This window comes from Leptosomus discolor, chromosome 18, assembly GCF_034619465.1.
Source record: "Leptosomus discolor isolate bLepDis1 chromosome 18, bLepDis1.hap2, whole genome shotgun sequence".
In the NCBI taxonomy this organism is placed as follows: Eukaryota; Metazoa; Chordata; class Aves; order Leptosomiformes; family Leptosomidae; genus Leptosomus; species Leptosomus discolor.
This window is the reverse complement of record NC_141408.1, coordinates 11,862,620-11,877,138: the sequence shown is the minus strand read 5'-3', so window position 1 is coordinate 11,877,138 and position 14,519 is coordinate 11,862,620. Positions and strand designations below refer to the sequence as shown.

The 14,519-nt window shown below is 52.4% G+C and overlaps 1 protein-coding gene across 1 annotated transcript; it reads right to left on the bottom strand.

The window, feature by feature from the left end:
- Positions 1-9,505: 9,505 nt before the first annotated feature.
- Positions 9,506-13,530, bottom strand: LOC147414181 (heat shock factor protein 5-like). Its single transcript, XM_086475433.1, has 5 exons — positions 13,381-13,530; positions 12,972-13,266; positions 12,206-12,291; positions 11,935-12,082; positions 9,506-9,966 (listed from the first exon to the last, which is right to left on the bottom strand). The coding sequence occupies exons 1-5, from the start codon at positions 13,528-13,530 to the stop codon at positions 9,506-9,508; spliced, it is 1,140 nt and encodes a 379-aa protein (XP_086331559.1).
- Positions 13,531-14,519: the final 989 nt, after the last annotated feature.

The following is a 14,519-nucleotide window of genomic DNA, read 5'->3' as shown; positions in this document are numbered from 1 at the left end:
CCATCACCTGCTCTACAGCATTCATCTCCTCTGCAAATATCCTACCAATCCATGTCCCAAAGATAAGGGATTGTTCAAAGCCTGCAACGTTTCCTTCTACTAAGGAAAAAAAAAGCCTTTTCAAAGTGCTATGTGCGAGTTGTACCTCCCTGCACCCCTCACCTGCTCTGGACTGCACGGTCCCTCCTGAGCAACCACGACGGAGGACTGAGCTGGTTGTTCTCTCCGTTCTTCACAGGCTTCCTGGGGGGTGACAGCTTCTTGTGCCACGTCACCAGCAGCACTTTCAGTGGACACACTGTCGTGGGTGGCACTTGATGTGTCCGAAAATTCTTGACCGAGAGAGTCCTCACTGGAGTAAACGTCGTCCCAGCTCTCGGTCTCAAGCAGCAGCGGGGTTCCGCTGCCAGACTGGCTCTCTGCGGCTTCCTTGGGCGCCGTTTCAGCTTGGGATGATGGACACAGCTCATCAAGCCGAATCACGGGAATCCCTTCAAAATCGTCTGCTGAATTCTTGTTTTCATCCTCTGGGTCATATGGCCAGTCAGAGGGCAGAAGGTCCGCTGCATAAGGGAACTGCCCTGGTGGGATCTGGGAGAAACAAAATCCAGCGAACACGGGTATCAAACAATCGCAGGGACAGGATGGGGGTTGGCTCGGTAAGGCTTTCAGTTGTATTTTTTAAGATCCTAACCAGTGTTTCACTTTGGTTGCACTGCTTGTTTCCTGTCTGAAGTAGCCAGGACTTCAAGTAAGAGCTGGGTTACCAAGTCAACAGTCCAGGGAGGAGATCATCCCTGCCAAAACCAGACCGACCAACCCACCCACCCACACTGCAACAACTTCTGCCTCTTCTCAGAGGACCTCAGCTCGAACCGGTTACAACACAGATCATCTTCTTGGGTGCGCTGTAGGATCTCGTACGCACTTCCAAGAGGAGAAAGTGCCCCCACAAAGATACAACTCAAATCCTTCTAGTTTATCTAGAAAAGATACGAGAGACAAGGATGGGAGGGAGGCTGCAAGGAAGCGGTAGAAGAGCAAGAAGTCAGGACTCAAAACACTAATAGTTTGCTGCTCATTGGAGCTCCAGAGGAAAAACGGTCTAATGTAGCAAAAATGCTGAAAGAGAAACTGGGCATTCCACGTAGAAGATTAGCATAGTGTGCTCAGGAGGTAAAGCACAACCACCCCTTTTTGGGGACTGCTAGGACTGAAACAGTGTGGCTTGAGTGCTTGGGCAGTTATTCAGAAGTCGTTCAGGTTCAATTCCATTCTCCAATAACACGGCTGATCATCATTCTTCTGAGACATAAAAGCAAACGACTTAGGACTGCTTTGAAGCTCAGGAAAGTTTTTCTTCTTGATCAGTTCCACGAGGAAATACTCACAGTTCAATAAAAATGCTAAGAGCAACAATCAAACAGCAGAGCTGCTGGCTTAAAAAAAAAAAAAGGAAAAACGGAAAAAAAAAAGCCCACAAAAATCCCACTACGCTGCTAACTTGAATTACAGAACTACTCGTTTAACGCTCAGCCGCTCTTTGAAACAGATAATTGTAAACCACGTTACTCTCACTTTCTCAAGAGGATCAGTTTTCCAGCCGACACCCTTCACTCCACAAGCCCCCGAACCCCCAGTCCATTCAGTCTCTTCCGCTCTCGCCCCACCACAGTGCGCTGCACTCACCTGGCAGAAGCTGCAGTGGGTGCCCAGGGAAGGTGCAGCACCAGCACAGCCGGTCAGAGGAGCAGTGTAGGCTGGGGGCGAGGAAGACGGCAGGGCAGCTGCAAGGATTCAAGCACAGTTAGCAGACTCCCAGAACTTGGGGTTGGTATGCACAGTTCTAGCGCTCCCTTGGATTAAACGGCTCAGTACATGCACAGAAACGTGTTATTACCTCCCAAGTCATCTTAAGACTGATTTCCTCGCCTTTAAAAATGTTTATTCTAATATAAGTGTACATATATTAAAAACATAACCTGTACAATGGATACACACACACAGAAACTTCATAATCACAGTCTTTTGTAGCTAATATCACCTTTTTGACTTGGCTGCTTGACTTTCTCATCCCAACACAGAAAAGCAGAAAGTGGCTCCACGTAGGAAGAGACGACCTGTTCATACACACACTCACACGGAAATTCAGGGATTTTAATCTAAAAAGTAACTTTGTAGAGGAGGCAGTATTCTGCAGGCCCTATTTTTGGGTGGCACGCAGAGATAATTTAAAAGCAAAGGTATTCTCTGCAGGACAGGTAGCCTTTAAAATCTGCAATCACACTCAGAGAAACCCTTGACAAAATCCCATTTAGTCCCACGTTCATCAGAAGGAAACGTTACCAGTATAACAGGAGACGGCAAACAGGTCGGAACAACCCGTTTACGAGGCCTCACACCTCCCTGGGGTTTCACAGGAGAAAGCTGCTACCAGAACCCATGGGGTTTCAGCAGCTGTGCCTGTTGCCCTTTTTAACAGTTTGGAGCAACAAACCCGGGAGCTGACCAGCACAGAAAGAGCCAGGGGACATCCTTCTAAAGAAGCAGGAGCTGCGTGTGGCTCCTGCTTTATGATGCAGCCCGGACACCTTTCAGAAGGACCTTCTATGGCCTGTGAACATATCACAATTCTGGACACTGCCAAAAACCTAAAGGACAGCTGCGTTTCACTCCCTGGAAACTCCAAGACATCTTTACAAACCCAAGAAAACCACCACAGAGAACTTGGAAGGGCTCTTGGGGAAACAACACAAAAGAGCCATGAAGGAGGAGACGTTCCTTGTAAACTGCTGGAGTGATTCTAAGAAAAACCAAACACATACTACAAAGAATCTATTTTCTAAGAAAAGAAAAGGAAGGACCCGAAGGGAACAAGTGCTTGTGAAGCAGTAGGTAAGTGTAAAACACGCTGTCCAGATCACAGGCTACGAAAACCTACAAGTAAAATATAAATGCCCGTATTCTTGCAGGTAGTAGAGAACAAACCCGACCCTGTAGAAGACCAGACTGACGAACGATTGTGAGCGGTTCTGAAACGCAGAACGTTGCGTCAAAAGAACGGTTGGCACTCACAGGACATCAGGGAACGCGGCGCTGCCTGTTCCTGCCAGCTCAGGGAACCCACCGGCACGGGCCTGGACACAACAACTGTGCCAGCTCCAGTCCTTTACCAACCAAAAGGCTGACGACACGGAAGACGACACCCACGGTCTCTTCAGTCAGGGAAAACGGACAAGACGATGCTGTTTGAACTCAGCCCTTTTGGGGGCATCGATCACCTCGCTGCTCCCTAGGCTCAGCTGCCGACTCTCTGCACGGCCAATGGACAACCAGGCTCACCAGCAAGAAATCCCCTGTCTCCCAGAAAGGTCTAAGAATAACACGGCTACTCCTAAGCTCCCACTCACCAGAAAGGTTATCGTTTGTGAAGGAACCCTACAGCCACCAAGGGAGTCGAAAGGCACGACCGGGCTTGCCGCGTCAGGCAGCACCAATCACCACCATTTCTCACACACTCTCCTTGACTGGTTTGTCATTATTAGCACACTCTGGTAACAAAGCTCTGCTGCACTTCTTTGATGCAACCCTACTGCTATCACAGGCTTTGCAGAGAGGTGAAAGCAGACAGAACTAAACCCCAAAACCAACGATGGCCGAGGGCAGGCGGGAATAAAAGACCCAGAGGAGCATCTTTCATTTGACTGCCCGTTCAACAAGAATCACGACGAAAAAACAGGCAAATCTTTTTGTCACTGAAGTCAACAAATGGGTTTGAATACACATAAAAAGAAACCTTTGGACAAAGTCCTACTTTGGTTTGATTGATTGGGGATTCAAAAGTGAAACAAAAAGCGTCAAGAATAAGATTGAACCTCCATTCTTGAGTCCCCTCACTTAAGAAATACCAATTTTAAGATTAACTATCACTTTCCAAATAAGCTACTCTTGGTGCTGTGTGAATAAAAACACTTCAGTGAGACTGAAAATGGTAGCAGAAACGTTTTAGACAAAAGAAAGGGGTCACCACTTTTGTACTTCCTCATCTCCAGTGCACAAAAAGAGACAACATGAAGAAGCTAAGCAAGAAACAAAAGATATGAAAACAGTACGAGCAGAATGATATCTTCTACGCAATACCTTTGATTCATCTTTGACTTTGAAAACTTCACCTAGGAAAACGTGAGACCAAGGACCAGCATACACCTTTTCAGCAAGTTCTCAGTGCTTTAGTGTCATCGTCCTACTTTGGCTCAATTACAACCACCCCTGGAAGTCAGCCTGACACTGACTAGTCGTGGGCAAAGGTTCTTCTCCTCGCCCTTTAACCTCGACACAGAGGCTACCTGGAAAGTCACCAGGGGACGCTCAACATCTGGAGGAAGGACAAGAACACCAAACTGAGAATCTTTTTGCTTTAAAGGTCTCGCTTCCTTTTAGACTTTCGATCTGATTCTCACTTGACATATACACATGACAAGAGCATTGTAGAAAAACATTTCAAGGTATCACTTTTCAGTATCTTCTTGAAAAGCAAGCGCAGAAATTTATTTCGTACCTGTTGGACAGTAGGCTGCAGAGTACGGCACTGGAGAAGCGTAGCTGCTGCAACTTGGACACAACGTGGCCACGGAACGAGACCACTGATGGAGCGGCAGGATGGAAGGAACAGCCTGCAGTGTGTAGTTGACGCTGGTTGAAGAGGCCTGTTGGGGTCACAGAAGGGCAGATCCTTTAGCTGGAAAAGCTGGGGAAGCCTCACACACTGGAGGCAACGCAGGAGAACCCTGCCGTGTTCTGCAAGGCACTGGGGTCTGATGGAAACTCACTGATGGTAAAGTGCCTCGGTTGTGGGACGAGGTCCATACACAGTAGTCAGGATGGACGCTGACGTCATAATGGTGACTCAGCTGTGCTGTGGTCACCAGTCCTGCAGTGGGTACAAAATAAAGCAAAATGAGTGTTAAGGAAGGGTTTTCACAGGCGATGAAGGGCAATAGGAGGACCCATTCCAGCTGAAGCCCCCCTTTATTGATCACCCCAACTAAAGGTTCTGAAGGGAGGACACCGCTTCAACCTCCTAGCTCTGAGGGAGGATCACCGCTCCACCTTCACAGGGCTTTTGCCTCCCTGGAGCAGGCTGTACTGCAGAGCAGGCTGGTTTTGGGGCTAATACATAACACTTGCACTGTAAACCAGGTTTGTTTAAGACACATATAAAAAATCTGCAAAACAGGTTGTCTAAGGCGAGAAAAATCAGACTGTCCTTCAGAGCAAGGAGAAGGAACGTTCATCTGGCAGAGCTGTGCCAGCCCTACGGAGATGGGGTGAGGGTGTTCTTGGTGTAGCGCGCCACGGGGACCGTCCTGTAGTGGACAGGCAGATGGAATCACACGTGAACCACGCTACCCGTGCTCACTGGCAGCAGATCTACCTGCGCGAAGAACACCCGTTTACCTACCCTGGGTGAACCGAGCGGCCACCGGCAAGGAGAGGCAGCCCTCCTCCCTCAGGGGAGCGCCCAGTTTCACAGCCCGTGCTGAACCCAGCGCTTCTCCACCCCACCACGGCCCCGCAGGGCCCGCCTCGGCTCACCGGGTCTGGGGTCCTGGCCGAGCGTCGACGGCAGCAGCGGTGGGCTTGCACGCGGCGGCAAGCCGGGCACCCCCTGGCCACGGCTGGGCGGGTGGCTGGGCACCTCCAGGCCGGCTGCCATCCTCGCCCTGTTGGTGCGCGTCAGGCGCTTCAGGCGGACGAGGAGCTCGGGGAAGCCGCGGCGAAAGTAGGGGCTGGAGAAGTGGTGGAGGGGCCGGGCGCAGCTGCCGCCGTCGTCACCAGCCCCTGCTCCTGGCTCCAGCCTCGGCACACTGTCCACCGGTGCTGGCGGCACCTTGCGGAAGCCATAGAGATTGAGCTGCCGGATGAAGCTGCTGAAGTTCCTCGTCCGGAAGATGCCAGCAGCTCCCCTCGCCGCCCCACGGCTGGCCGGCCGGGCGCCCAGCACCTCGGCCTCGAAGAGCTGCTGGTCAATGAGCACCGCCTCGCCGCTGGCGTCCCAGCGGATGGAGCGGAACCGCGGGCTGTTCACCAGCCACCACAGCTTGGCCGGGAAGTTCCCGGCCCCGACGGCGGAGGGCAGCGGCGCCTCCTCCATGGCGATGCCGCCGGTGGCGAGTCAACAAACTGACGTAGGGGGCACTCGCGCTGCAAAGGCCACCACGCCAGCGAAGCCCCGCCCCCAGGCGCCACGGGGCACGTCCCAGGCTTGTGACGCGCTGCCTGCATTTGGTTCGTCACAATGGTATCCAACTGATTTTAGAGTTTTTGGGCAGCACATTGTGACGCTGAAACGCACAAGAGCTAAAAGCAGTTTGGACTAATGGCCTGAACGGAAGGGCCAGGAGTACCTAGTTTCTGGCTTCCTCATTGCTTGCAGTCATTCCAACTTGTGCAGAACAGGAGCAAATCCCGGTTCTTCTGCCAGCCCAACGGTCGCTCTTCCATGTCTGGCAACGACTGCTAGGTACAAGGCAGGGGAGAATCTGAAGCAAGGTGCCTACTCTTCCCAGAGCCATACTGGTTGTTCCCAGTATGGAAAAGAAGCAGCGTCCAAGTTAAGTAGAGGGTCTGCAGATGATGCCAGCTTTGCTTGCACTCTTGGGGTTTACAAAACCAGAGGCTGGCATGTCAGAGTGCAGGAAAGGGTCATTACTCGAATCCCTCGGACCGAGATGACAAACCATTAGCTGAAAACCTGGGAGATCACAAGCGTGTAAAGTACTCTGCCTCGTCAGCAGACCAAATGCCCTCACAGGTCCCCTCCTCGGCTCCCACCGGTGCGGGCTCAGCGGCCCGTGGGAGCAGTCTCGGTGGGGGGCGGCGGGGCGGGCTGGCGGCAGAGGTGCCCGGAATGCCACCGGGGGGGTCTCCTCGGCCAGCCCCGGGAGGCGAGGTGTGCCGCAGTGCAGGCCCATGGCCTTGGAGCGCGGCTGCGACGGGCAACGGGTGGGCGATGGAGCGGGGCCACCCGCGGGTGGCTCTGAAATTCGGGCGACCCCAATCTGTGGGACCTCCCCGGCCGCTCACTGCCGCTCTTCCCAGGGCGCTGCTGGAAAGGGGGGGCTCAGGAGAGCGACGGGCTGGCGAGGGGCCGTTGTGACACCACGGGCCACCCGACGGGTCCCGGGCGTTGAGGCCGCAGAACTCAGCCAGCGGCCCCAATGGAGAACCGCTCCACCCTCCTCAGACCTGCCCATGGGGGATGGCTCTTGGTATCGGTACCAACTCCATGAATATCGAATTGATATTGTTATTATTATGATTAATGTTGTTGTGGTGGGTAAAAGCGTCAGCAAGAACTCCCAAAACACAAAGCGGTTCTTTTCAACCGCGACTCCTACCCTTTGTAACCGAAAAGAAAGAGGAGAAAATCAGGCTGCAACGCTCTTTTCAGTTTAAAAACTTCATTTATTGCAGTGGTGCCACCCTACTACATTTCCCCAACCCTACACATAGAGAATGTGCCCCCCCCCATCCTTCAAACGGTACATTCCACCCACACAAACCCAGAGCTATTACAGACCCAAGATCTACTATCAACACAAAGACAAACACGTTTTAAAAGTTTAAAAGTTACTCTGACGGCCTGATTCAACTAAAATAACAAATATCATTACAGAGACCGCCGGAACCGAATGAAAACGAGGAAAACAGAAGAACTCCCCATTAAAAGAGAGCAGCTAATATCCTACCAAGTTAATAAAAAATTCCAAAATTAAGAGAGTTTTTGGTGTTTTTATTTTTTAAACAGAAAGCGTTGAAACGATCCAAAGTCCTCGTGGTGTGCGAAGCACCGCGGCTGGAGGCTGACAAGGAAGCCAGGCGGCAGCTGCTGCACGTTTTCACGTAGTTGTCACCCGCTTCTCACTCTCTTGTTTCTTCCTCCACAAAGCGCCCCTGCTTGCAGGCTGCCTCTTCCAGCGGGGCTGGCGAGAAAAGGGAACACGCAGTAAATGTTAGTCCTTGTCCCCGTGGGAGATGGGGGGGGTTCTCAGCTGGACTGAGGCCCCTGAACAGGACAGCTTCGACCTTGCGAGGATTCCAGTCTGCCCGTGAGAGAACAGACAGAAGCAAGAAGAGCTGCAGCTGCAAGATAAGCAAGTCCTGAGAAAGTCTCGGCTACAAGACAAGGCGTCCGCGTCCTTTTGGCAGAACGCATGATCCCGTGTACGGCAATAAAACAGTGTATAAGATGCCGCTGAGAGTTCAATAACTTCAGGGTTTATTTACTGATAGAATTTATACCCTTTTCTACCTAAGATTAATTAGCATAAGCCCATCTGCGGAAGCGTGTGGCAGAGTACACTAAGAGACTGCGCAAGTACGGTATTTTAACTGAAGGCCCAGTGAAGTACTTGCACTGCACACAAGAACTAAACTATTCTGACCTCCCCTTTCTGCAATAGTTGGTTTCAGAGTAGCTGTCTCCAGTCTCTCAAAAAAAAAGAAAAGTCAAAGCTCTCCTTACCAGGACAATCCTCGTCCGAACTGTGTCGTCTTTTCCTGCACCGAGGTTTTACAGGTGAATCTGTCTCTTCCACGGATGCGTTTGCAGGGGCAGTTCCTGAAGTGAATTGTCTCTCCTCTGCCCCTGGAGTACTGGATTCACATTTCACACTAGTATTCTCCTGAAAACCAACCAAAGAAAAAAAAGGAATAAACCCAAAGACCACCCCCTATTTTCTTGTAATCACTTTAGGGACAAAATAACGATTCTCCTCCACTCCAAAAGGACACCTAACAAGGGCTGAACACTGCCTAGATGGTGTAAGTTCTTTTCACTCGGAGTTACGGCTGCCAAATTGAACCTCGAGCTCTCACAAACTGGCATATTAAGCAAAAGATGAAATCGGAAAACCACTGTACAAAGCGAGGGCACAACATCCTCACCGGCTGAGCTTTGCCCTCAGTTACCAAACCAGCTCTGAGAAACAAGCTACAAGAAACCCAGGGGCGCTCCTTGTTACCAACACGTGTGGAGCGATGACACATCCAGCTCAAACAACTCGCCAGAGCTGGGTGATGCAAAACTACACGGGCGAGCCACACACTTCTGGGTGGGAGTCCCACCCCACCCCATCCAGTGGTTGAGACGTTAAATCATAACCTGTCGCTTGCTTTGTGGAGCCCTCTGCTGCTGCTCCCCAGGGATTTTGCAGGCAGCCATTTACTGAACTGCTCTATTTCCATGACCATCTGGCAAAAATCCATAGGCTTAAGAAAAAAAAAAAGCCAAACCACCAAGTTACGTTTCTGTTCCACTGCGGCAACAAAGGCCCAAAGTGAAGCACTTGGGACTTTACCTCTAGACAGAAAGATGTTCTCACCATCACCTGCTCTACAGCATTCATCTCCTCTGCAAATATCCTACCAATCCATGTCCCAAAGATAAGGGATTGTTCAAAGCCTGCAACGTTTCCTTCTACTAAGGAAAAAAAAAGCCTTTTCAAAGTGCTATGTGCGAGTTGTACCTCCCTGCACCCCTCACCTGCTCTGGACTGCACGGTCCCTCCTGAGCAACCACGACGGAGGACTGAGCTGGTTGTTCTCTCCGTTCTTCACAGGCTTCCTGGGGGGTGACAGCTTCTTGTGCCACGTCACCAGCAGCACTTTCAGTGGACACACTGTCGTGGGTGGCACTTGATGTGTCCGAAAATTCTTGACCGAGAGAGTCCTCACTGGAGTAAACGTCGTCCCAGCTCTCGGTCTCAAGCAGCAGCGGGGTTCCGCTGCCAGACTGGCTCTCTGCGGCTTCCTTGGGCGCCGTTTCAGCTTGGGATGATGGACACAGCTCATCAAGCCGAATCACGGGAATCCCTTCAAAATCGTCTGCTGAATTCTTGTTTTCATCCTCTGGGTCATATGGCCAGTCAGAGGGCAGAAGGTCCGCTGCATAAGGGAACTGCCCTGGTGGGATCTGGGAGAAACAAAATCCAGCGAACACGGGTATCAAACAATCGCAGGGACAGGATGGGGGTTGGCTCGGTAAGGCTTTCAGTTGTATTTTTTAAGATCCTAACCAGTGTTTCACTTTGGTTGCACTGCTTGTTTCCTGTCTGAAGTAGCCAGGACTTCAAGTAAGAGCTGGGTTACCAAGTCAACAGTCCAGGGAGGAGATCATCCCTGCCAAAACCAGACCGACCAACCCACCCACCCACACTGCAACAACTTCTGCCTCTTCTCAGAGGACCTCAGCTCGAACCGGTTACAACACAGATCATCTTCTTGGGTGCGCTGTAGGATCTCGTACGCACTTCCAAGAGGAGAAAGTGCCCCCACAAAGATACAACTCAAATCCTTCTAGTTTATCTAGAAAAGATACGAGAGACAAGGATGGGAGGGAGGCTGCAAGGAAGCGGTAGAAGAGCAAGAAGTCAGGACTCAAAACACTAATAGTTTGCTGCTCATTGGAGCTCCAGAGGAAAAACGGTCTAATGTAGCAAAAGTGCTGACAGGGAAGCTGAGCATTCCACGTAGAAGATTAGCATAGTGTGCTCAGGAGGTAAAGCACAACCACCCCTTTTTGAGGACTTCTAGGACTAAAACAGGGTGGCTTGAGTGCTTGGGCAATCATTCAGAAGTCGTTCAGGTTCAATTCCATTCTCCAATAACACGGCTGATCATCATTCTTCTGAGACATAAAAGCAAATGACTTAGGACTGCTTTGAAGCTCAGGAAAGTTTTTCTTCTTGCTTCAGTTCCACGAGGAAATACTCACAGTTCAATAAAAATGCTAAGAGCAACAATCAAACAGCAGGGCTGCTGGCTTAAAAAAAAAAAAAGGAAAAACGGAAAAAAAAAAGCCCACAAAAATCCCACTACGCTGCTAACTTGAATTACAGAACTACTCGTTTAACGCTCAGCCGCTCTTTGAAACAGATAATTGTAAACCACGTTACTCTCACTTTCTCAAGAGGATCAGTTTTCCAGCCGACACCCTTCACTCCACAAGCCCCCGAACCCCCAGTCCATTCAGTCTTCTCCGCTCTCGCCCCACCACAGTGCGCTGCACTCACCTGGCAGAAGCTGCAGTGGGTGCCCAGGGAAGGTGCAGCACCAGCACAGCCGGTCAGAGGAGCAGTGTAGGCTGGGGGCGAGGAAGACGGCAGGGCAGCTGCAAGGATTCAAGCACAGTTAGCAGACTCCCAGAACTTGGGGTTGGTATGCACAGTTCTAGCGCTCCCTTGGATTAAACGGCTCGGTACATGCACAGAAACGTGTTATTACCTCCCAAGTCATCTTAAGACTGATTTCCTCGCCTTTAAAAATGTTTATTCTAACATAAGTGTACATATATTAAAAACATAACCTGTACAATGGATACACACACACAGAAACTTCATAATCACAGTCTTTTGTAGCTAATATCCCCTTTTTGACTTGGCTGCTTGACTTTCTCATCCCAACACAGAAAAGCAGAAAGTGGCTCCACGTAGGAAGAGACGACCTGTTCATACACACACTCACACGGAAATTCAGGGATTTTAATCTAAAAAGTAACTTTGTAGAGGAGGCAGTATTCTGCAGGCCCTATTTTTGGGTGGCACGCAGAGATAATTTAAAAGCAAAGGTATTCTCTGCAGGACAGGTAACCTTTAAAATCTGCAATCACACTCAGAGAAACCCTTGACAAAATCCCATTTAGTCCCACGTTCATCAGAAGGAAACGTTACCAGTATAACAGGAGACGGCAAACAGGTCGGAACAACCCATTTACGAGGCCTCACACCTCCCTGGGGTTTCACAGCAGAAAGCTGCTACCAGAACCCATGGGGTTTAAGCATATACACATGACAAGAGCATTGTAGAAAAACATTTCAAGGTATCACTTTTCAGTATCTTCTTGAAAAGCAAGCGCAGAAATTTCTTTCGTACCTGTTGGACAGTAGGCTGCAGAGTACGGCACTGAAGAAGCGTAGCTGCTGTAACTTGGACACGACGTGGCCACGGACCGGGACCACTGATGGAGCGGCAGGATGGAAGGAACAGCCTGCAGGGTGTAGTTGACGTTGGTTGAAGAGGCCTGTTGGGGTCACAGAAGGGCAGATCCTTTAGCAGGAAAAGCTGGGGAAGCCTCACACACTGGAGGCAACGCAGGAGAACCCTGCCGTGTTCTGCAAGGCACTGGGGTCTGGTGGAAACTCACTGATGGTAAAGTGCCTCGGTTGTGAGACGAGGTCCATACACAGTAGTCAGGATGGACGCTGACGTCATAATGGTGACTCAGCTGTGCTGTGGTCACCAGTCCTGCAGCGGGTACAAAATAAAGCAAAATGAGTGTTAAGGAAGGGTTTTCACAGGCGATGAAGGGCAATAGGAGGACCCATTCCAGCTGAAGCCCCCCTTTATTGATCACCCCAACTAAAGGTTCTGAAGGGAGGACACCGTTTCAACCTCCTAGCTCTGAGGGAGGGTCACCGCTCCACCTTCACAGGGCTTTTGCCTCCCTGGAGCAGGCTGTACTGCAGAGCAGGCTGGTATTTGGGCTAATATATAACACTTGCACTGTAAACCAGGTTTGTTTAAGACACATATAAAAAATCTGCAAAAGAGGTTGTCTAAGGCAAGAAAAATCAGACTGTCCTTCAGCGCAAGGAGGAGGAACGTTCATCTGGCAGAGCTGTGACAGCCCCACGGAGATGGGGTGAGGGTGTTCTTGGTGTAGCGCACCACGGGGACCGTCCTGTAGTGGACAGGCAGACGGAATCACACGTGAACCACGCTACCCGTGCTCACTGGCAGCAGATCTACCTGCGCGAAGAACACCCGTTTGCCTACCCTGGGTGAACCGAGTGGCCACCGGCAAGGAGAGGCAGCCCTCCTCCCTCAGGGGAGCGCCCAGTTTCACAGCCCATGCTGAACCCAGCGCTTCTCCACCCCACCACGGCCCCGCAGGGCCCGCCCCGCCTCACCGGGTCTGGGGTCCTGGCCGAGCGTCGACGGCAGCAGCGGTGGGCTTGCACGCGGCGGCAAGCCGGGCACCCCATGGCCACGGCCGGGCGGGTGGCTGGGCACCTCCAGGCCGGCTGCCATCCTCGCCCTGTTGGTGCGCGTCAGGCGCTTCAGGCGGATGAGGAGCTCGGGGAAGCCGCGGCGAAAGTAGGGGCTGGAGAAGTGGTGGAGGGGCCGGGCGCAGCTGCCGCCATCGTCACCAGCCCCTGCTCCTGGCTCCAGCCTCGGCACACTGTCCGCCGGTGCTGGCGGCACCTTGCGGAAGCCATAGAGATTGAGCTGCCGGATGAAGCTGCTGAAGTTCCTCGTCCGGAAGATGCCAGCAGCTCTGCTCGCCGCCCCACGGCCGGCCGGCCGGGCGCCCAGCACCTCGGCCTCGAAGAGCTGCTGGTCGATGAGCACCGCCTCGCCGCTGGCGTCCCAGCGGATGGAGCGGAACCGCGGGCTGTTCACCAGCCACCACAGCTTGGCCGGGAAGTTCCCGGCCCCGACGGCGGAGGGCAGCGGCGCCTCCTCCATGGCGATGCCGCCGGTGGCGAGTCAACAAACTGACGTAGGGGGCACTCGCGCTGCAAAGGCCACCGCGCCAGCGAAGCCCCGCCCCCAGGCGCCACGGGGCACGTCCCAGGCTTGTGACGCGCTGCCTGCATTTGGTTCGTCACAATGGTATCCAACTGATTTTAGAGTTTTTGGGCAGCACATTGTGACGCTGAAACGCACAAGAGCTAAAAGCAGTTTGGACTAATGGCCTGAACGGAAGGGCCAGGAGTACCTAGTTTCTGCCTTCCTCATTGCTTGCAGTCATTCCAACTTGTGCAGAACAGGAGCAAATCCCGGTTCTTCTGCCAGCCCAACGGTCGCTCTTCCATGTCTGGCAGCGACTGCAAGGTAGAAGGCAGGGGAGAATCTGAAGCAAGGTGCCTTCTCTTCCCACAGCCATACTGGTTGTTCCCAGTATGGAAAAGAAGCAGCGTCCAAGTTAAGTAGAGGGTCTGCAGATGATGCCAGCTTTGCTTGCACTCTTGGGGTTTACAAAACCAGAGGCTGGCATGTCAGAGTGCAGGAAAGGGTCATTACTCGAATCCCTCCGACAGAGATGACAAACCATTAGCCAAAAACCTGGGAGATCACAAGCGTGTAAAGTACTCTGCCTCGTCAGCAGACCAAATGCCCTCACAGGTCCCCTCCTCGGCTCCCACCGATGCGGGCTCAGCGGCCCGTGGGAGCAGTCTCGGTGGGGGGCGGCGGGGCGGGCTGGCAGCAGAGGTGCCCGGAATGCCGCCTGGGGGGTCTCCTCGGCCAGCCCTGGGAGGCGAGGGGTGCCGCAGGGCGGGCCTGTGACCACGGGCAACAGGTGGGCGATGGAGCGGGGCTGCCCGCAGGCGGCTCGGAAATTCGGGCGACCCCGATGTGTGGGACCTCCCCGGCCGCTCGCTGTTGCTCTTCCCCGGGCGCTGCTGGAAAGGGGGGGCTCAGGAGAGCGACGGGCTGGCGAGGGGCCGTTGTGA

Bases quoted from the DNA above. Each gene is read 5' to 3' on its own strand.
- LOC147414181 (XM_086475433.1), bottom strand. From the start codon at position 13,530: ATGGAGGAGGCGCCGCTGCCCTCCGCCGTCGGGGCCGGGAACTTCCCG. The intron at 13,267-13,380 runs GTGCTGGGCGCC...GGCTTCCGCAAG, and splicing joins AGCAGCTCTTCGAGGCCGAG to GTGCCGCCAGCACCGGCGGA. The intron at 12,083-12,205 runs GTGAGTTTCCAC...TGACCCCAACAG, and splicing joins ACCGAGGCACTTTACCATCA to GCCTCTTCAACCAACGTCAA.